This window comes from Manis javanica, chromosome 12 (genome assembly GCF_040802235.1).
Source record: "Manis javanica isolate MJ-LG chromosome 12, MJ_LKY, whole genome shotgun sequence".
In the NCBI taxonomy this organism is placed as follows: domain Eukaryota; kingdom Metazoa; phylum Chordata; class Mammalia; order Pholidota; family Manidae; genus Manis; species Manis javanica.
The window spans coordinates 100,623,666-100,647,380 of record NC_133167.1 but is presented as its reverse complement, the minus strand read 5'-3'; the positions used below and the strand labels follow the sequence as shown (position 1 = coordinate 100,647,380).

Below are 23,715 nucleotides of genomic sequence, written 5' to 3'. Positions count from 1 at the left end.
GACAGGAGCTTAGTCAGAAGTTGCCAGATAGCTTTAGGAAGGAAAACTTTATTTAGGAAGGAAAAGGTGGTATTAGCATGTCAGCATCTTTTCTTTTTCTGTCTCTATAGACTTATTTGTGGACATTTTATATAAATACAATCATACAGTATGGTCTTTTCCCCAATTTTAGAGGGAAAAATGTTCAGTGTCTCATCGAAAAGTATGACACAAGCTGCAGGTTTTTCATAGACCTGCTTTATCAAGTTGAGGAAATTCTTCTCCATCTCTAGTTATTGAGACTTTTAATTCTGGATGGATATTAGATATTATCAAATGCTTTTTTTGCATCTATTGAGATGAACATGTGGTTTTTGTCATTCATATTATTTTATTAAAATGATTGCATGTTGATTAATTTTTAGATATTAAGTAAACCTTGTATGTATTTCTTGGGAGAAATCTGCTGGTCGTGGTATATAATCCTTTCTACATGTTGTTGGATTCATTTTGCTGATATTTTGTTGAGGATTTTTGCATTTAGACTCATGAAGAATATTGGTCTGTAATTTCCTTTTCTTGTGATGTCTTTGTCTGGCTTTAGAAGGAGGATAATATTAGCCTTATGGAATTAGTTGGGCAATGTTCTCTCATGTTTTTTGAAAGAGTTTTGTAAGGATTGGTATTATTTCTCCTATAAATATTTCATAGTATTCACCAGTGAAGACAAGATATGGGCCAAGGCTTTTCTTTGAAGGAAGATTTGTAATTACTAATTCAAATTCATTACATGTTATGGATCTATTCATGTTTTCTCTTTTGCATTCAGCCAGTCATTAATTTACATCTTTCTGTGAATCTTCCTATTTTATCTAAATTGTCTAAATTGTCAGCACAGTATTTCCAGTTATACAAATTGCATTGTTGTCCTTAAACACGTAGCTCCACCTACAGATTTCAGAAGCTGGGCAGCCAGATTGAGCTTTACCACCTCTGTAACTATTAGTATGCTTTCCCCTCAGTTTTCCATTTTCCACCATCCCTCCATGTTAACAGGGCCTGTTACGACACCAAAGGTCCTAAGAAGTTGGCAGCAGCCATGACTGATCCTCCAGTTTGCTCTGTAGTTCTTGGTGTTGCCCATTACTGCCTTTACTATTAAGTTATCAGCAAACAAAGCAGTTGGCATGGGGTAAAGGGCTGGAAGCCCTGGGTGAGAAGACATGGGTGGGGGGCATTGTTGAAGTGCCATCTGGTCATGGTTCATACCCTGGGAAGTCTGGAGTTCATGTGAGCTCTCCAGGACGTGGTGATGGTGTACAAGAAGGCGTGGGGCTCTAATGCAAGGCAAATGTGTAGAAGTGGAGAGAGAAAGGGAAAAAGAACAGAAAACAGAAGTAAAAATTTTGTGACAAGGACGAGAGCTTTATAAAAGTACAAAACCAACATACAATAAAGTTTCCCATTTTCCTATTAAAAATCCTGTGACCTCTGCCCTCTCCTGCAGTGGCATGGGGGGTTACCAGCGCCATAGGGGGACCCGGTATACCCGGATGTGTCGATGCATCCTTGCCGACATCACAGCACCGGCAGGGTGGAGGCTGAGTTGGGGGGAGAGTGAGTCATGCACGGCATGAGATCAGAAGCCTGGGGCCGTGACCTCCCCACCTCCACCCCTCCTGGCCTGTTTCTCCGTCTGTAATGCAGCAGAGATAACACCCTTATCAAGGGGCAACTGGGAAGACCAGAATGAGACGATGTGAAAGCTGGCACTCCATAAAGGCTTTTTGTTCACAATATTTTCACGTTTTCCGGTTTTGAAGCAATAGTCACAAGAATTCACTTCTGAACAATCTCTTAAGTGTCATATGTCTTTAAGGGCATAATAGGAATATAGAATTAAAAACATTTCTTCCAGGTGCCTTTGCTTTCACTGGCCTGATTATTAGCAGTGCCGATACTTGCAGACAGGCACGTGCAGGATCACAGTTCACAGAGGTTTCATTCTTTCCACCCAGTGCCTGAAGCTTAGCATATTTGTTACCCTCATTTTATATTTCATACTCTCTGGCCTCGAAGAATTGGACCCAATCCATCTTCCCTCTTGAGGATTCCTCACAGTTTTTCTCCAGTAAGCCCTATAATGAGTCTCATCACCAGGATGTCTGCTGTTTCCATGCCTACAAGTCCTGTTTTCCAAACTGGCTGTTCTCAAGCTGGCAAGAGTGAACTGATTTAGCTCCAGAAACATTTTAAACTTCCTGAAAGCTTCCCTGGCCAGGGTGCTCCTACAGACTCTGTGGTGTTCTTTTTTTTAAGGTCAAGGTTCATGGTCTCTTCCCAAACATGATGCCTTTCTGTAGTTCTCCATTTGAGATGTAACATTCTGCAGAGATTGTTCTGCAACTAGTAACGAGAAAGCCTGCCCCTCCTTTCCAGAATCCCTTGTGTGCTTTGCTCTCCACCTGCTTTTCGGTGATTTTGGTTTCCAGAACGTGTACGTGTTCTGGATGAATGTGTAATCCTTGCACTGCCTTGGCGATGGCTTCCCATGGCGCCTGACACCGAAGACTAAAAATAGCAATGTGAAGCCCTAAGCATTCTCCAAGGAAATACAATCGAGTAACCTAGCTGGATTATTCTTGGTTATCTTGCAGATATCCATGTGACCAGACGTCTACAAATGGTGGTGAGATCATTTCTAGTCGCCTTTTAATCTCTTGGCAGCTGGCTTCTGAAAGCCTCTGGAGAGTTTTTATTTTTTTTTCCTTTTCCCCCCAAGCCAAAGGCAGCCAGCAGCTTTGCAACTTTCCATGATTGTTATTTTGACTTTCACAAGTTACTTTGTAACATTCATTTTCCTTTCTTTCCTCATTATTTTGTGGGGGAAGAGAAGGCAGGGCCCTCCTCTTCTCAGTGGTTGCTAAGAAAGAATCTTCTCTGTTTATAGGCCCCTAACAAACAGTGACAGCTGAAAGACAAATACGGTGTCGTGTTTGCAGGAAGAGGTGGGAAGGAGGCCAGCAATTAGCAGCCTCCCAGCTCACTCACAATGAGGCCTTTGAGAGTGTGGGCTGGCATTATGCTTCCACAAATTGCTTGCAATAATTCAAAAAGGTGTTTGCCACATGCCTTCAATGAAAAAAAATTGTTTCCAGGAATCAGGGTTGTATAACTTGATAGGATTGTAAAATAACATAGCTTTTTCTTTCGTTAAGAAGCTTTTGCTTGGTAGGAGCCAAATCTCAGCATGGTTTGTATACATTTTCAGAACAGGGTTCTTTTATCTTTGGGTCAAAGGCTGGAGTGTCACAAACCAATAACGGGAAGCCAGGAGTGCTTTCACTCATGTTCACTTTTCTTGGCCCTTTGTTTTGGGGGATTTATTCCATTCCGGTGTTGACCTAGAGCAGGATCGTATCCATTGGACTGCAGAGAAAACAGAAAATAAAGGTGTCTTTCTACCTAAGACTAATATGTAAGTAGGAATTCGGGTTCTTCATTTCATAATTACAGTATAAGAGAAATGATTACCTAGGATAAAATAGATGCTTATTGAAAAGGAGGCTGGGTGGAAATTGGGTGAGCGTTGAATCTCACTTAAGGATGGCACGAAGAGGTCAGAGGGGTGATGGGGATGGCAGGGGGGTGACGGTGAGGGACTCTTCCAGTGTTCTTACACGTTTATCAGCCCTCACCACCGCCCTAGCAGAGAGGTACTGTTATTATCTCAATCTACAAGGAAACAGACGCCATAAAGAACTTGTCAAAAATACGCAGTGAGCGTTGAGCGTGGTCTGAATCCGGGCGGCTGGGTTCAGAACCAGCGCTGGTCACCTCTGCACTGTGTCCCCTCTGTCAGGCTGCCAGTGGTTCCCAAAGCTTCAGCTTTTGTTTTTCATCTTGTAGTTTGATCAATAGCACATCTGGTTCTGGGGTAGCGTCCCCACCAACTTAGCAGGGAGAAAGCCTTGCGTGCTGCTTTTCCTTTCCCCTAAACCTTCTTCACAGGAATGTGTGTGCATAGAATCCTGAAATGACTTAGGAGGGAACACATGGAACTTTGATATGAAAAGATTGAATGTTAATTTTGTTTTCAACTCAGCACACCATTCAAATCTGAACTTCTTAGTTCAGCACCACCAGTGTCCCGTATTTTCTTTTTTAGCTCTAAAGAGCTTGGATTTATTTAGTTTGGGTTCTGAAGTGTGCCAAAAACTATCCATATACACATGGGGTCAGGAGATCAACCTGTCATCAGTGGAGAAAAATTTGAGTTCCTCTTGGAGAGATTTCAATGCTGTCCAACAGCTGGGATACAAATATGTCAATAGAAAACTAATTAAGCAGGGCTTGTCCTCGCTTTCAGGAAATTCAAACTCCTGGCTGGCAAAGCCCCTGCTCGCCTTTTCATCTTCTGACAGGTGATTCTGCAACTGTGAGTCATACTGACTTTAATTCCTTCCCCAGACCTGGAGGTTATAAGCCCTGGTTCTGAACCAAGCTGCCTGGATTCAGACATTTACTAGAAACTTCTGGTGTAAGTTTTGTCTTTTACTAACTCAGATGGTCACACAATATGTTACATACTTATGTAAAAACAAACTTGAGGGCAAAAAATAAAACAAACCTGAAAAGCAAATACTGGGAACAACTTACTTTTCATGAAAAAAGGAGTTTGCTTAAAACTGTTCGGGGCTAAACGGAGGCTTCCTCTTCATTTTGTACCCACTTGTGCCATATGATTATTTCATAAAATTTACCACTTATTTTTAGAAAGAAATATAGCTAAGTAGAAATAATAAGCCTTTAATCATTTTTAGTATTTATTGAGCATATCATTTATGTGGCAAGGATCTGAGGGACGTTCCTCACCTATGCAGTGAGAGGGGTGGGATTTATTACCTGTGAGAGATGACACACGTATGATGGATTATAATACAGCCCACCAATGCATGCAGCCCATGGGCGCAGCTTACGGGGCAGTAAGATTCACTTGTTAGGGAAACACAGAGCAGGGCAAGCAGCAGGGGGTGAAGGGGGGTATGCAGTGAGGAAAGGTTTACAGAGGAGATAACATCTTACCTGAATTTTGGAGGATTTACTCACCCGTTCAAAAAATATTGCTGAATGCCTACCATATGCTAGACTCTATGACAGGGGCAGGGTGCATAGTGGGGAGGGAAGGGCCCAGGTCCACCCTCAGGGGATGCAGAGGTGCTGAGAGGGTGGTGAGGGGGCAGAGGACTGGAGCTGGCAAGGGGAGGCTGCCAGGGCATGATCTGGAGGGCAGGAGGCAGCGTCAGGCTCGGGTGTCAGCCGAAGGGAAGCCGCCATCTGCCAAGAGACCAGTTGGGACCAGTTGTCCCTAGGGGCACCGATCCAGAGCCCACAGTTTTCAAGACCCTGCCCTGCAGAGGATGGCAATCCACCATCTCACCACTGCCACATAGGTTTCCTCTGTGGCCAGAGCACCTTAGAAAGGAAGAAGGAAGGGGAGAACCAGTTTGTGAGAGAGTGTATTTTAAGCTTGAAAAGTCTGCCAAAGTTAAATTGTCTTGTAGTGGAAACCTCGAGATATTATTGGCTGCTAAATTTGAGCTAGAGTAGATTTTTACGGCCACCCAGTGGGGTGGGAGTTCATAGGGGAAGTGTGGTTGGTTACATAGTGTATGATTCGATTGGCATGAAATATCTAAAATAGCTAAAGGCATAGAGACAGAAAGGAGAAGGGAGGGTGCTGGGTTGGGGGTGGGGAAGGAGACTGAGGATTGACTGCTTTTGGGATGACCAGAATATTCTAGGATTAGATAATGGTGATGGTTGTACAACTTGGTGAATGTATTTAAAAAAATCACTCATGGTAAAGAGATATGGCATGTGAATTATATCTCAATTAAAAACACACAGAAAAGATCAGATTGGTTAAAGTAAATTAGGAAGCTTTTGTGTGATTTTCTTCACACTTCTGAGTAGCAATATGAGTACAGTCTACTCTATATGCTAATTTACTAATCAAACATTGATCTTCCAAACATCCTTTTCTGGCACCATGTGTAGTAACAGTTTATATATAACTTTACATTATTTCTACCAGAATAATAGCCTTCATAAAAAACTCAGCTGGAAATCAGAATTCAACTCAACTACTACTTGAAGCAAAAAGTACTTCATAGATAACATGCAAAAATGAAGGAGCCCGCAAGGCGTATAAGCTCAATGGGAGATGACACATGTAAATTCAAATGCTTTTGGTTAAGTCGATGTTTTGCCTTTTGATTTCTTTAATCATCTGAAGATAAGAAATGGTAAACATTATGTTCTAATCAGAGTACTTGTTAAAAACAAACACACTGTTCTTCTTGCTGTCACTGAATATACTTATTCAGTACAAAGTTTTGAATTTAAAGAAATTCCCCTTCGTTACTTTCGGGTCTCTTTATATTGTTATAACAGAAATCTTGTGTGTGGGAAATAAATTACCATCATCTGGTTTTAAGAGCAAGATTGAAAGTGGGCCCTTTCTTCTACTGCTCTTAGCACTCCTGCAGTTGGCTTCGCGTGAATCAGCCTCCTCGTTGTCATAGACTCCACCACTTCCTTCAGCTCCAAAGTCTGGTCAGCGGCCAGTCCCATTTTATTTTTGTGACCCTCTGCACATCTATCCCCGTGCTACGTAAGACTGTTATTTCCCACCACCTGGACCAGGATCGCTGCTGGCTTTGTGGCTTCCTAAAGCCTCCAAAATCATCTCTCTAAGGCTCTCTGCTGCTGCAGTCACTCCCCACACACTCTGTCACCATGTTTTCTTTAATGAAAGCCTCATTTTTTCCCATACCTTGGTTTATCTTCTTTACAAAGCTATGACATTTCCAACATGTCTTTCTTTTCATAATTCCACTTGTGGTAGAAAGTTTACATCTTTAAGTGCCTTTTTATAAGAATCGTTCCTTTTTTCGAAGCTCCTTCATCCTTTACCATTCAATTCTCCGACAGAGTGCGAATTATCTGTCAGTGGCTTGAAATCCCTTCTGGAACAAGATGGCATGAGATGAACTATGGACATTGGTGCCTGATTATTTACCTTGGTCTCCAAAAGTTTTATGCCCATGGCAGGAAGTTCATGTGTACCATAATTATTTCTCTCTGAAGCAACTTGAGTATGAAGAAAAATATCAAATATTACAAATAAAAATACACAGGGTATATTCTTTCTTATCTCTCAAATTTTCACTATATTTTTACTGGTTTCTTTGAATTTCCTGTAGTAGTTTCAGCATCGTCCTCCTCATTTCAGTTTGAACTTCCTTCCTGCCCTGGTGTCTCTGTTTTATCTAGCTATATATTAAGGCTGACTCTTTCTTAAATAACTTTATAATGGAGATAAAGCTTTAAAATACTTAATTTTTTGTTTTGCTTTCTTGAATCAAAAACCTTGGTCTCTTCTGCCCTCAGTGTTCATTTAAATATAATTTTTGTAGAAAAAGTGATAGAAAGACCAAGGTAATATTCAATATTAATATTATGTGATTCAAAAACAGAATGATGTAAGCTATTACCTTGCAAGGTGTTTCTGGAGAAAGACTTCCTATTTTCCTTTATTAAGTTGATAGCTGAGCATAGAGAGCTCAGTTCACAATTTTTTCACCATGTAGGGAAGAAATCCTGGCATACATAGCTGGGGTAGAGGGGAAAGAGGGGGTATAGTGAAGTAAAAGAAAAGCTGAGCCGTATTCTCTTGGGCAATGGTGGAAAGATGGAGAGTGAGAGAAAGAATGAAGAGAGTAGGGTGTCTCAATTTCCCCTCGGGAGGCCTATGCTTTAAAATGAATTTGTTCAAGAACAATCTGAACCTCAGCCACTTCCGAATAAAGCAGGCAAAGTTGTGTCATCAGCCAGAAAGGGGGCCTTGGTGTGTGGCTTTTCCAGGCTACCCGCATTCTTTCTCTGCTGGGGTGCAGAATTGATAAGCGAAGAATCTACAGTGGTGCACATGCTGGCGAGAGGAGGTGACCGCACAGCAGAGACTGGGGACCCTGCTGGACCCGAGGCTGGAGGAAGGGCAAGGCAGGTATTCAGTTTCCACAGCCTGTAGGAGCTAACGTGAGGCTGAGGCAGCGAGGGAGCCATCATCCTGACCCAGGCAAGGGGAGCCCATCCCCAGTTACACCGTCCTCGGATCTCAGCTCTGAAGGCAAGGAGACACCCAGGGGACAAGGCGCACAGACCTGGAGACCAGAAGGGGTATAGAGGACATTGTGCCCAAGACCCCAGATCTTTTTCACCACTATGAGGGTGTTAAACTCTGCTTCCCATTCACTTGGGGCCTCTCTTGGGAAGAAAGCAAAGGAGCGGAGGCTATGCTGAAAGAAGCATTTTCATCCAATGAGTGATTCTGTCCTCATATGAGTGCTTAACTCTTTGGAAGGGAGTACTTTGAAACAGGATTAGACTTTTGTTAATTTTACATATATATGCACATAATACATAAATAGGTGTTGCATAAATTATACATATGTATTTCTATACTGTCTACAATCACTGAAGATATGGCCCTAGTCAACATTTTTGTGAATATTTTTCTAGTCTTATTTCAATGTATATGCAGTCATTTATTAGGCTAAGTCCTATGAAATGAATGGTATTTGACTGATTTTGACTTATAAAATTAGTGATTTCTTAGGGCTAACCTAATACATTGTTCTAGGTGCACACAATCAAATACACACACCCTCTATTTTCTAGGTACATATATGCATATGTAAAAATACACATTCCTCTTACAAAAATGGGATCATATTGTTTGTAACATTTTTCACTTAACATTGTATTGTCAGCATGTTTGTACATCACTAAATATTGTTCCATGAGGCCTTTTTTAAAAGATCACATGGTGTTTCACAATAAAAAGTGCCACAATTTATCAATTCTCCTATTGCTAGATATTTAGGTTTTTTATGATTGATGGCAGACACAATATGACAATACATGCTTGCAGCTAAATATTTGAACACACTCATAATTATTCTTGGTGAATAAAAGTATCTCAATGTCATGGATCACATGAGGGTAGAATTCAGGGCTCCATAATGCCAGCTGGGCTCTAGACTTTGAGTCTGGTTGTATATCCATCAACCCTCAGTCCTACGAGGGTTTCTGCAGCCTCTGTCATAGACTAGATCTCTGTGTTGCATCATCAAAATAGCTAATGACTAGTAATGCCTTATCTAATTTTTCTGTTCTGTTCTCTTGCTATTTCTAGCTCTGTTTTTATGTCACTTCCTTCTTAAGAACTGATTAGTTTGCTCTGAAGAATTACAATACCTGTTTTATACAGTATCTTCTTTGAAAATCTTATTGATTTAAAATGTATTTTTAAATGATATGTTCTGATTGTCTTCTTCAAGTACCCTGACTCTAAAACTTGGCAGTGTAGCCAAGAGAAGTATCTAACACTTACATTCAAATATATGATATTAATTGGAGTCCGCCCAAATAGTAACTTTACAGGGAAAGAAAGAAGGGAACTAGCCTTTATTTAGTGGCAACTGTGTGTTAGAATCGCCTTGTATATTTTCTCAGATAAATGTTATATGATTTTTTTATACCCATTTTACCAGCTTAAGTTATCACCAGTTCAGGACCACTTCCTTAGAAATCTGAGTTTGAATTTGAAACATATGCTTTTCATGCTGTTTTATAGGACTTGTTTTGGCAAAGCAAGTCATTTAATCTTCTACACTTTTTCCTTTTGTAATCTCTGAATTCCAGGACAATCTTAAAATAAGGACATTATCAGCATCCACACACAGTCCAAAAGGAGGCTTAGACACATTTGAATTTGAAGCTTGCACAGTGGTCCTTGTTGTTGCTCTAAATCTTTTTTTCTTGCAGGGAATAATGTTTCCTGAGGTAGGAAGATTATTCATGACCCCATTTAGAAAATAGGCCATTTCATCTATGCATCATCAGTGTTGAGAAGTATACTGTGGTTTTCAATACAGCTGTCTGGCAATTTATCTTTGATAGTGAAAGAAATCCTATGCCCATTAATCCATGGGCAGATGTCCACTAAGCTTGTTTTCATGTCATCTGACAGCTGACCAAAGACATAACTGTGTGTGTGTTGAGGGATGCTGGTTGGGTGAGAAGTGTGGATGGGACTAGCTCAGAGGTCATAAGCATTTTGAGATTCCTCCATTAGACAGAGAAGGAGAGAAAGAGAGTGAGGAAGAGAGATGTTATTTTAGAGACCACATTATAAATGCTTTGAACAAATAGTATACCAGCATTTTTCATAAGGAGAAGGTCAAAGGTAAATGTTCCAACTCATTTCTGTCTGCCAGTAACTATCTTTGTTTGCTGAAAGGTTGGGAGGAAGTGCCAATAATTCTAGGGGGAAGCCCATGCTATCAGCAACTCTGATAAATGGTCTAACAACTGTTAGGTTATACAGGAGCAGCCTTTGAAGGCGCATTCTAATTAAAAAAGTAATGCAAATATCATATATCCAGTCTGATCTATGGTGTGACTGTACACAGGTTCTGAATAGCTTGATGTCTCTGTGTGTGGGTTTTGTTTTGAATTAAGCATACTCTAACAATGTTGAGTCATTAAGATGAGCTCACTGGAATTATCAAAAAGACTCATGTCTTTCTGTGACAACAGCTCTGCGTCTCAGCCCCCAGAGGTGCTTAGTTAAAGTGTTGGGGGCATTCAGTCAGGTATGTTCAAACCAGAGTGCCTTGAATGCCAAGTTTGAGTGGAATTTTGGTCTTGATATCCTATTCCTTAGGATATTCCTCAAAGCTCTCCTGCAGAAAAAAAGAGCGACACTGGCTCAAATAGAGACTAGTGCCTTTGAGCAATGATTGTAAAAAGAGCTACTGGTTAGCATTGCATTATAGACCCAATAACATCAATATTTATGCCAATCTGATTTTGAGACTAATTTTACCTGATATGATTAAAGAATAGTGAGTGAGTCATTAGAAAAGGCACCCTGATTCCTTTGCATTTTGTCCAAGGGAATTTTTCTGGGATGAGTATTATCTATAAATTCTTGAGTTTATACTTCATCATGTCCCTAACAAATACTTGCACTGTAAAGAAGAACATTAATATTTCATGATTATCCCATTAACAACTTCTGATACTATTAACTTTCATTTTCTATCTTGTCATATTTTAACACTGCCCATAAATATATATATATCTTCTCAGTGGCAAACACAGTTTGAGTGTTTCAGTATCATCTCCTGTCCCCTGTAGAGGGGAAACTAGCAGACTGCTGACACTTCCTTTGAAGGCTCTTCTGAGTGTGATTTGAGATAACTTCTTGAAGCACATGATAGGGAACATATGGTGACAGAGTAGATCAGATAATCTGGTTTTGTGGGATTAGGTGCCAACTAGGAATCTCAGAAGAGTCTGAGGGCCTGAGGCATCACCTGAAGAGATCCCAGTATCGATTTCCTGTTTCTTTTTTGCCTTTGCGGCTCGCCCTTTCCAAGTTGTGCAATCATAATTTAAAAATGTGTCTCCTATTGAGGGTGTAGCCATTGTGGAAGCGGCCCTTGCAAAACCTGGAGACCCAGAGTTCTGAAGGTTAATGAGAAAATAATCCAGAAATCTTGGGAGCCTATGGAAACATAAAAAGGTCCAGACAGCTTCTCTGTAGACCTCATACAGAGGGCTTCAGCTACCAAGATGAGCTCTGAAAATTTGTTGAAAAAAGATGGTGCTTCAGTACCTAATCTTACATTCTAAAGGGTCAGTAAAATATTGTTCAGTGACCTGAGACTCCATAAAGTATTTCATTACTGAACTTTCCAGACTCATTGGAGGTACTCACCCAGCTCTGATTAATGTACAGATGTGTAAAATACAATGGAGAAAGTTAAGATCAGAGAGAGGGGCTCATCTCCCTGGGAGAGAGACTGCCGTACAGACTCAGTTAGAGCTTCTGCTGTAGGGTGGCTTGATGGTGGGTTTCCTCGTCTATGCATGCAAAATCTTCCCAAAGTTTTACTCCCTGGAGACATAGGACAATTTTTTCCCCTGCATTATTGAATACACCACTGGTTACCTTTTGGTGGAGTGCCTCTACGAGTGTGTGTGTGTGTGTGTGTGTGTGTGTGTGTGTGCGCGCGCGCGCGCACATGTGCAGGGGAGGGTTGAGGGTTCTATTCTTTGAGAAGGCATAGTGTGAACTACTAAAAAATTATCCTTGTTATATCTTGCTTTTTATTCAATTCCAAGTTGAGGACCGAGTTGGGAGGGGAGGATTGCAATTGTCACATCTGGAGCAAGATATTTATTTGTTCTGCATTTATCACCCACTGAGAATTGGGAAGCAGAGGAGGAGTGGGTGGAGGTGAGTGGCCTTTCCTCACCTTTTTGGAGACTACAGATCCAAGATCAAGGTGTCAGTAGGTTTGGTTTCTTCTGGAGGTCTTTCTCCTTGGCTTGTGGATGGCTGTCTTCTTGCTGAGTCTTTACATGGTCTTTTCTCTGTGTCAGTCTCTGTCCTAATGCATAGGATGGCTTATGGTAGGGAAATACTAAATATTATTTTCTTTTCTCTTCATTTTTTAAAATTTCCGCTCCAATTCCTAAAATTCTGCCAGATTTTCTAGCTTAGTGGCAATTCTGTACTTTGTGCCTTTTGGTTTTGAATAAATTCCATGTTCATGAATCTTGGGGGTTGACTTTGATTTTTCTTCAATCTTTCTATAAACCTTAATAATGTCAAATTGACCTGAAAACATGATTTATTCGCCTTTTTTCAGGGTCCTGCTCAATACTAAATGCAAGGTATAAAGGCTTCTGTTCAATATGAACCTGCTTTTGCCTATGTACTACACACACACACACACACACACACACACACACACACACACACTAACATGCATGTGCAGAAAACACTCTGAAAGGTTCCAAAGTATCATCATCTTTACCCTAAGTGGGACTCTTAGTGATTCTGTATTTCTTCTTTTTGCTCATTTACATTTTCTAGTATTTCCTACAATAAGTGTCTCTTGCGGGTGTAATTAAGAAAGAAAAAGTGCTTTAAAAAATCATTCTCAAGATTTCTATAAAATCAGTGTAAGATTTGATACCTGTCCACGTGTGTTGTTCATGGTAATAAGACTTTTGTTTGAAATGGCACTTATTTTTGGAAGACACTGGGGCAACTGAGTCACCCATCATATTTTAGGGAAAAGGATGAAACAAGAAACCCCAAAGGAACAGGTGAAGATTGGCCAGGCAGATTTCTGTCTTGGACTGAAAGTTTTCTTGGATCAAGATACATGTATGTGCATGAGCTCAAATGGAACTTTCCTGAGCTACGGAGGGGCTGAATTTAGCAGTGAGCTAAGGCTCTGGGTCACTTAGCCAGCCAGCCAGCAGAGAAGCGATCCTGGGGCTTGGAATATTGGAAAGATGTTCAACAGGCACACAGTGTCCCCAGAGCATCTGAGTCGCCTGTCTCCAAGGGGTTCAGCAACACCAAAAGCCCCTCCCGAAGCACACCAGCTGCCAAGGTGGCTCATGGGCAGCAGCCTCTGGGGCCTTCATGAATCACAGTTCATGGGCAGGCTCACACTCAGTTGAAACATGTCAATAATTGAAATTATATCGTCACTGGTTACTGCATATTTTTCAGAAACCAAAGTTAGCTTCCTCAGGGAAACACTACCATGCTGGGCTGAGCAGCTACCACTTCCTTGTCATCCTGCGCACAGCGAGATGCTGTCTTGAGTGGCTGGCTATTCGTGACAACAGAGTTTGTGAAGATGGTGGGGAGGGAAGGGGGTAAATGGGTGTAGCTGTTTCATATCAAGCTTGGATGGCTTAGTAGAAAGAGTAAAGGCTTGGGAGGCAGACACACCAGATTCTGAATCTAATTTCCATCACGTATTTTGTTTATGTTCTTAGAGCCTCTGCTTCTTCATCTATAAAGTGGGCACAGATTTCCTCTTAGATTTGTTGTGAAGAAGACGTGGAACACATGCAAAATTGAGGCTATTATATACATACCTACATACCAAGGAGAAAACAAATCTCCACCTATTTTTTATTGATGATAAAATATAATAACAGTAGGATAAAGTTTTTCTAATAAAAAAAGAGATTTCTTTTCTGAGGAGACATTTCCCTTAATTAAGGTTCAAAGTTAGTGTTCCCTATCATCAAATTGATTGCCCACATTTATCTGTATAAACCATTCTTAACTTGCAGGTCATAAAAAAGTAGGTAGCAGGCTAATTTTGACCCATAGGCAATAGTTCGCCAACCCATGGTATAGACCTTATATTAAAAATGCCAAACTCGGCATGTAGTCTGACCCAGTCATCCGTGATGAGTAAATATTTTAAAATCATAATTGTTGCATTAACAATTGCTAGAGGGCTACAATCTAGAAGGTGGATGAAATAATTAAATCCTCAAATGAACAGCCTCTTGGTAAGCTTACAGAGTGCTTAGTCTATTTAATCGAATGATTCTTTTAAGAGTATTGCTTTCTGTGGCTGAGATCTGGAAGATGGTAGGAAGAAATTATCAGGCCACACCAAGTGACCACCTATGCAGAGAGATTCAAGTAGTGAATGATCATGGAAGCAGACAGTTACTCAAACTAGTTCTTTCCAGCAAATAGGAAAGGAGTATGCCTGTTTTTAGTGAGGGCATAGCTAAAGGAGGGATTAGAATTTGGCAGATAAAATATCAGAGGGCCCCTTCCTGCTGCCATTCCATTGACCTGGGTGGCCAGTTAGTGTACGATGTGAGTCCACAGCACAGAAGGGCTGAGGAGTAGAGACAATGCTTTTTGGGCTTCACTGTATTACATTCACAACAAATGGATCCTACTCTACCTATGAAGGATGGCTTCTGTGACATAAATGAGATGTGTTAAATAATTTCTGGTGTATAATGATAGTGCACATTGACATGAAGTCAAGTAAAATAGCTTACTAAGCATTAAACAATTCTGAAGCAAAAACTAATTCAACATTCCATCCAGAATCCTGGCATCCACAATGAGGAAGCATGACGGGGTGTCAAACTGTGGCTGCAGCTGCTCTGGGCCCCGCAGTGGCTGTGACAGAAATCTGGGCAAACTGCAAAGCTTTCAGGGCCCCGCAGTGGCTGTGACAGAAATCTGGGCAAACTGCAAAGCTTTCAGGGCCCCGCAGTGGCTGTGACAGAAATCTGGGCAAACTGCAAAGCTTTCAGGGCCTCCTGAGCCCACAGCTTTGATAAAGCTGCTGCTGCATCTTGGTGGAATTTACAAAGTAAAAATGATTAATTCTCAGGCAGAACAAGGAAATCAGATTTTGCTGCATGTGTTTTCAAAATCCCAGGCTTATATTTTAGAATGTTGATCATTTGGCAACAGACTCACTTGAGAGCAAAGAGAAGCAACCTCTCAGTGCCCAAGAGAGCATCCCAAACTTCATCAGATTCAGATGAACTTAGTTACCATTAACTGTGAATGCTCAGATAAAAACAGGAATAAAAGAATATTATGGAGCATATTCTTGACCCAGAGGGAATATGCTTTGGTGGGAAGCTAATATATAGTGGAAATTATCCAATGGACTAGAGGGATCAGGGTGGGTATGAGGGGAAGCACACGACATCTTTGCTAAATGAATTGCCAGCAGAGGAATGTACGTGTTTCTCAGTGTTTGAGGGATAGGTGTGAAAGTCAGTTGAAGCACATAGAGCCAGAAAGGTCCAAAGTGTTTTAGAAAGGATGCAAGCAGGGAAGATAGCTATCTACTGCTTGTGTGAGAGAAAGGAATGCTACAGAACTGGAGCGCATCATTTGAAATTCATTGAAAGCTTGTGGTATTTCCAATCTGCCATGCCAGTGGTGAAAAAGCTGTTTAGGGCAAGGATTTTAAAATTCAAGGTTGTCAAATTGGGAAAGGGCTTACAACTTCTTGTAATTAACTTCTCCTTGGAAAAAATGGCTGTTTTTGATGCAGAAATATTTTAAAATATGGTGTTATGGCCAAAGAGCAATTTTTAGCCAAAGAATACTTAGCAAATGAGCTTTAGTGGTGGGTTTAAAAAATATTTCTCCTTTGAGCTGATGCAGATAATCTTTTCTCTATTTGTACACCAAGAAAACACAGAGCAAATGTAATTTTCTCTTAATTTTTTACACAAATTGGGATCAAATACACGATTCTCTTCAGGATAAATGTCAAGAAGAAAAACTGAAGTATGCTTCCAAGCAAAATTTATTAGGTGTCTATTCAAGAAAAACACAATGACCTTTGCTGTAAGAATTCAAAGTCAGTTACCTGAAAGTCAGGCATGAATATTTTTCCTTTTAAAATCAGATACAGAGAGTAGAAACAGTAATTTTTCTTAAATATGACAGGCAACAGCTACTGAAGTCTTTTCTCATAAATGGCATCAAAGATAAGTACTCATTTGTCAGCAAAGCTGCATGCAGTTGACTTACTTTCAAACCCAGAGCCTTTAAAATATAAAGCTGGTTGTGAACTTGACAGTAATCAAGGTAGGCTACTCAAAGACATTTCTTTACCGTCTGCTTAGTGAAATTCCTCTGTGATGAGTATTTAAGTGCATTTCAGTTTGGCTGCTAAGATCTTCCACATCTTACAAAAGTGCACTATCAAGGCGTACTTGTGATCTGCAGAGTATATAAAGGCTAATCTGTGGGAAGTACTGTAGCCCAGTTTAAGTGAAGGATAAAGGCCAAATTAGGAAATTCCCATTTTCTCAACCGCTAAATAGTCTGTACAAAAAAAAGAGCAAACATATGTCCAAAATTCTAGAGTCTGCATACATTGTGAAAAGATGACTCGCTACCCACAAAAGAAATGTCATAAAAAGTTTTATCTGTAAGGTGCCCAAGATCCAAATATGAAGAGTTTTTATGCAAAGTCATAGGAAATGCAAAGCTAGCTCTTGGGGTCTGTGTAATTCAGGCACTGTTAACCACACTGAGTCTTCCAGGTTCCAATATCATTTAGAAAATTCCTACTTCAGGGCATAAAATAGAACCTGAATGATTTAACATTGCCTCTGAAAAGTGCCTAATGTATTTTGAGGATGTATTTTACATATACCAGGAAAATCAGGCTCAACATATTCCTGTCTTCAAATGTAGCCAGGATTCTGAGTTCCACAGAAGAAAAATAATTATCATAGTAAAAATAATTGTATTGCTCATAATTCTTGCTAAAACCAGCTTTCATACTTGTGATGCTACTGAAGTACTCTATTTCTATAAAACAATGTGTGGGATTCTTTTAGATTTCCATAAAATGTACAACATATCAGATGGATTGTTCTCTGACAATCGTAAATGTATATGTGTACCTCGTGAGTGAAATCTTACCTACAAATATTGTTTACAGAGACTTTCAAATGTCTATGTTAGAATAATTCTTTGCGCCTCTCACTAACACTGCTTTTTTAAAAACTTTGTCAGATAAATAAAACACTAAGAGCTCATTGTTCATGATGCTGATTATTACATTTTAATATAAAATAGCATCGCAACTTTACAACACAATAGTTTGTTTTTTTTCTGTAGTCTAGCTAAACCTCTTATAGTCTCATGATTATTACCAAAGGCTCGTATTCACTTACTCTTTGCACTTCTAAAAAGCACAAAAAAAAAACTGCAGGAAATGACTCCTGTTTGAAACCTCACATTCAATCTACAACATCACACTCATCCGAATTAACTTTCCTACCCTTGCTTAGATTTTATTATCACTGTGCATATTACAACATGTAAGTGCAGGCAAACAATAGCTGAAGTACAGTTGTCATATCGTGTAAACCAGGACACTAGGCAAACTCGTGAAAAAGGAAAATTTACTGCCAAGCTAAGAATGTGAAAATGCAAACCACAGCATTTAGTAATAAACAAACTTCTGGTTTTCTGGGGGGAAAATATCATCCAACGTAGACTGGAGATCCTCCTCGAGACACTTTCTTTTTCAGTTAACCCTTTTTAAGAGTGGTGATTTTCTTTCTGCGATCCCCCCTACCGTTTCCTCAAAGTCCAGAGCGGAAAGCAGAAAAATGCACTTTGATGCAGAAGCAAGTCGGCCACGCGGCCCAGAGCCCAGCCGCCGCGGTCACTCTGCCGGTGGCGTAGTGGCAGGTGGACATGGTGATGGTGGGTGACTCCCTTGGAAACCAGAAGACAGCGGGAGGTCTGCGGGATCTTTCGGACCAGGTTCCACAGATGTGCTGAAACGCGGCATAAATAAGGAGGGAGAGTGATTCACAGCCTCTTGACATAGTTTCCGGGAAAAGTACCAAAAAACTTGGTTCTTCTTGACGTTCCTGCAAATAGAAGCGACAAAGGAAACCAACAACAGTGAAATCTCAGCTGCACGTGGGCTTGAAAATGCCTCACTTAGACGGCACGCACCGCAGGGTTTGGACAAGGAGAAAGAAAACCCACTTTAAGACCACAGGGAGACAAAGCCAGCAGTTCTATCTCTACCGCGTGATGCCTTCATTGCCTCTTATGTTCAAACTGCCCTTCCACTAGGCTGAACAGAGACCTCAGCCTCTCGGGCTGAAGGGAAAGAGCGTCCTGCTGAGGAGGCGGGTTTTTAAGTATAATGATAGTTAAATGATAGTTCACTCCCACGGCTGCCCGATGAGAGGAATGGCGTGGGAAGAGCGGTCGGAAGCACAATCTTCAAATAAGGACGAGGCTGGCATGTGATAGATGGGCTAGAAAACTAGGACAGCAAGGCTTGGCTGGGCGAGCAAGAGGCCTGTCAGACCTCCCCAACACAGGGGCGGCAGCAGTGCATTATCGGGGACACGGTCACTACCCAGTTCATTATCTAATGGAAGATCACACTGAACGTCACATCCGTCATGTCCGCACAGCACTGGCAGAGTCCTTAATGAAATGTAGATTTGAACAGTTTACCAAATAACTACAGAAAAAAGAAGACCACTGCTATTTGTGGACGGGGATTCTGTCAGTACACGTGATTTAATATAAGAAGTGAAACCAAAGGCACAAATGGAATCATTACGATCACTTCTGGTTTCAAATAACAATTCCTTTCACACTTAGAGTAAAAGGCGTGCACTACATCTCCCTTAGGACTTCCAGCTCAGAGTGAGCAGGGTCGCTAGTTTTCATTTCTCATTAACACTCTGGGAACTTACTTTCCTGGTTTGATGACTGATTTTCTTTCTCCCTGTGTAAGTTAAGCCCTTTTTGTTTTCTTCTAAATGGGGGAATTAATATTAACAGAGGCAGGGGTAAGGGGCTGCAAATGTGACCTTTGATCTCTGGTTATCCGTCCCCATGGCCTGTCTATGGAAAGCCCTCCTTCCCTCCTCTTTTGCCTGCTTCCTTCTCCTACGCCCTGATTTTTTCTCACCCCTTTCGTCTGTGTCCAGTTATATGACACTCTTGTCTATCAGTGTTTTCTCACAAAAACTCTAGTCTTCTTTTCAGATGGTAAGACTGGGGCAGTCTTTTCAGTAGGAAGAGTGGAACTTCTCTATGCTTCCACCACAAATTAAAGCTAAGGGGGATCGTTGGACATTTAGCTCCACATTAGACCTATAAGTGTGTGCGTTGCTCACCTCATATCCTTTTTCTCAAATTAGATCTTTACTGCTGACAGCTAACATAACATTCTCCACTGAACAGAGTATTAATATTTCTCGTCTAGGGAACATTGTTATTATTGTTCTTAGGTCTTAGTCTTTCCTGGTTGGTGCTTTTCTCTTCTAGGTTGAAATGGAAATAAAACTAGCAGAAAACCATACACCTGAAGCAGTAAATACTAAATGATATTACTTACTACACGGATGAACAGTGACTTCATTTGGGTATGGGGGGGTCTTGATAATATGGGTGAATGTAGTAACCACAGTGTTTTTCATGTGAAACCTTCATAAGAGTGTACATCAATGATACCTTAATAAAAAAAATACTAAGCAACATTAAATTGCCTCGGGATTACATTGTGCATATGAATGTATGCAAGATCAAAGGCATAATGAAATCGAAGGAAGCCTATCACACCAAGCCATGCAAGTGGGCCAGCACAAGCACAAGCACATCTTGACACGGCCAGGCGTGTCTGGAAGGAAAGGGCTGCGTACCCACAAACCAGCCATCGTCACACTTCTCCATCACATCGATGACATCGCTTTCTCTGAGCTCCAGCTCGTCTTCGTTCCTAGGAGCATAGTTATACAGAGCCTGAAACCTTAAACAGGACAGACGGAGGCGTTTTTAAAATAATCTTTACATCTTTGCAAAACTATAGAAGATAGTATATTCACTTGACTCTTAAACAGTTCTGTTCTTATTAACATGTGAAAACAGGTAGTCTAAGTCTTTGGTAAGCACATAAATAGATTAGACTTTCATGGGCATTAGATCACTCTGATAGCATTTCCAAAAGACAGTGAGGAATATTCGTGGAAGATTACAACATCTATGAGTTGGATTAAAACATTTTAACTTTTATAAGTCTTTTATAAAAACTTTTATAAATTGCTATGTAGTTGTGCAGTCATGGGTATCATTCAGACATTAAATACTAGTACCCAATACAAAAGAAGTGATATAAACATCATTCAGCTATATAACAAGAAGGAATTACAGTTTTAGCTAGTCATAATCTGAAACAAATAAAAACTTGGGGCATGCAAGTTGAATTTTCAAATGATTCCGAATCGAGATGTAGAAAATGTCTCAGGCACATGTCTTCTAAGTCACTATGCAGGAACTACTGTAACAGAGAAGGTTTTTTTTTTTTTTCACCAAGAGGAATAAAGCAATTTAGTTTTGCAGTTTCAATCAGTGTTTTCTGAGGATTTAGAGTTTGAAAATCTGAAGTAATTCACTGTGAAGTTAAGTGGATGTATTCTATGCTGAGGTATTTCTGAGCCTATTTTAAGCAGGAGATTATGGATGTAAGTTCCTTTTTAAAAGGGATCCTGGAGAAATTGTGTTTGATATAAAAACCATCTCTTTAAATAATTTTATATAATGGAGAATTGTGGATAGAATGCCAACACTTTCCTTTCTCTGCCTGAATTCTTGGAGAGCATGTATTTGGGTGACATTGATCAGTAATGGATACAGATATCGAATCTGTGGTAATAAATAGCATATATTGATTGATGCATGTTAACATGGACTGGCCTTTTGGAAAGTGAAGACACAAATTAAATTCTAGCAGCTGAGGAATTCGGGAAGCATTTAATAAGCAGTTAACATGAAAACTTCATATTACTACTATAACATTACCAGTATTATGAGGAAGATTTTTAAATATCAGAGGATTTATTTCTGCTTTTGCCATAACAGTTGTGTAATTCTGTCAATGTAAGAAAATTAGAACTATATTTCAGGGCACTTTGAATTTTATAAAGCTACCTTTAAAATGCTGATAATATTGGATGCTGTTTGGGAACAAGGATAATTTATTTCTAATCACTTGAGTCAGATAATGACAGTTAGATGGAATAAAACTACTGCATCACCTGAACTCAGACATCATGTCGTAAATTAGGGACATGGCTCCATTTGTTTCCCTCTCTGTCCATGAACTTTTTCAGATTGGGGAACTGGATCAAGTTGGCTTTGGTGGGGGCAGGGCAGGGGTCTGGGAAGGAGTTGCTAAGATGTGGTATCTAACATCCTCCCCTAGAAAACATTGCCTTCCCCAGCTGGTACCAGAGCCTGAAAATCCAACAGTAGAGAGATTTTTTGCTGTTAATATTTTGTCCTCCTAGTAAACCTTTTCAGCCACTTGCACTCCTTTGAGATTGGGCTCGTAAGGTCTTGTGTTGATTCTGATTGTGGAAAAGGGCAGAGAAAGGTAGCCAGACTCGCAGAGCAGTGGTGAGAAAGACAAGGTGGTGGTGATCACCGACAGTACTTAATTTGGCGTGGGGCCAGCCCTGGTTGACACCGAAAAATTATTTTGTTGTTGAAGGACTGACTTTCAAGAGCTTGATTTTGAGGCTGTTCAGGTGAAGGGGTGGTACGTTTTGTGTACCTATAGGGAAAGTTGATTTCCACATCGTTCCTTTCTCAATTTTGCATGTGAGGGACAGAGTCACTCCTGGGCTGCTAAGACACACACCGATCTCTCACTTTGGGAAACACTGATTCTCTGCTTGAGGTGTCCAGGCTTCAGCCTTACGCCAGGGACCTCTCCAGCCTCTGACGGAGACAGGCCTATTTAAGGCCACAAAACCCCAGCTGCTTGAAGAATCTCAAGGTCCCAAGAAAAATACAAAATTGGCACGAACTCCTATTTCACTTTGGTATGATGAAAGCCAGTGTGCTTGTCAAAATTTATTTACCATTCTGGTTTAATTAGACCACAAAAAAAAAAAAATTGGGAGTTTCGTGGAAACATAAACAGACCTTCCAGAAATTCTTCTGCCTCTGTTGGCCTTCAAAATCAGTGTTGCACGACAGGAAATGCAGTCACATTACAACTAAAAATGCTATTTTGAAAGATGTATTGGTGGGATGAATGATGGTGGTGGTGTCAGGATGCCTCAAAAAGAAATTCGCCTTTTTAAATAGGAAAAGCTCAACCCGACTTAAAGCTTTTTCTGTAACTTCCAACATTTTCTACAACACATTTCACTGTAATTCTGAATTGTAGCAACATTTTGTTCCTATTTTCACTCAAAATCTATTTTTTAAATGAAAGAGATTAAGCGACACCCCTAATCCCACTAACTGAAGTTGTAATCAAATAGAAATTTAATAAGCAAAGTTGTAGTGTCCAAAGCAGGTTACAGTACATGTGCTTTCTCCCCACTGTGAGCTCTGCAGTTTCATAAACACCTAAATGACCACAATTGAAATGATTAACTCTGTATTACCTAAAACGTGACATAACATACTGATTAATTCACAAACTCCTTCATAGCTGCTGAATGTAACATGTTGGCAATGCAGGAACCCTAAACAACCCTAGAATTTATTTTTTGCGGTGTTTTCCTATCGTTGTGTGAAAAAAGTAAATAACGCAAAACTTTAGAATTCTAAGTCATACTTAAATTTTTTCCAGTTAAATGCCGTTTTACATGATTTTCATTTCCAACCTATTCTTTTCATCAGAGTTGTTTCCTTAACAGGAAAGCCTTTCTGGTTGTACTTAGTGAGAGCCAGTGTCAGGCAAGGGATGGTTTCTGAAAAGTATGCTTTTAGCCAAGTGCCAAGTCTGATACGTGAGGAGGGAATCTCTGGTGATGGAGGTACCATGCCCCACACCAGGCCCTGGCAACTTGTTATGGTAGGCGCCCCTGCGCATGCTCAGGTAGCCTGACAAGGTATAGCTCCGTAAATGCTTCTTCCCAGGGGTCCAGCTCCTGACTCACAGAGGGGGGAGTAGCCAGTAGGAAGAGGATAACTGTACATTTCTCATGGGCAAAATGGAGCAGAAAAAGACACACACAGAAAGAATTTTAAAGACAGAATGTAGTACTTTCAGGCTGATTTGGCTTATGTATCAGAAAGGAGAGGGAATCTGAAAGTGTGAAAAGGCATTTAACTGAATGATAGTGAGTATTTAATATTGCCATTTCCAAATACCCTTCTAAGAATGTACCTTTGGAAATATATTCCTTATCACTGTAGGCCTACTTTTACACTTTCCTGGTCTCCAAATATGTGTAAAAAGAATGTGTCTTTGAGTTGTAGTGACTAGAATCTAC

General features: G+C 40.4%; 1 protein-coding gene and 1 long non-coding RNA gene across 19 annotated transcripts in view; one reads left to right on the top strand and one right to left on the bottom strand.

The window, feature by feature from the left end:
• The first annotated feature begins 3,360 nt into the window (after positions 1–3,360).
• Positions 3,361–23,715, top strand: part of LOC140845236 (uncharacterized) — a 46,668-nt gene continuing 26,313 nt past the window's right edge. The window contains exon 1 of the long non-coding RNA XR_012124023.1: positions 3,361–3,457. This is a non-coding gene — a long non-coding RNA (uncharacterized lncRNA). The remainder of the gene's footprint in view (positions 3,458–23,715) is intronic.
• The window catches only part of SORBS2 (sorbin and SH3 domain containing 2), a 187,913-nt gene continuing 180,415 nt past the window's right edge, over positions 16,218–23,715 (bottom strand). For all 18 annotated transcript variants that reach the window (XM_073219132.1, XM_073219133.1, XM_073219145.1 and 15 more), the window contains 2 exons: positions 20,128–20,234; positions 16,218–18,327 (listed from right to left, as the gene is read on the bottom strand). In XM_073219132.1, the coding sequence (XP_073075233.1) occupies positions 18,266–18,327; positions 20,128–20,234 (169 nt within the window). In that variant the 3' untranslated portion in view covers positions 16,218–18,265. The remainder of the gene's footprint in view (positions 18,328–20,127; positions 20,235–23,715) is intronic.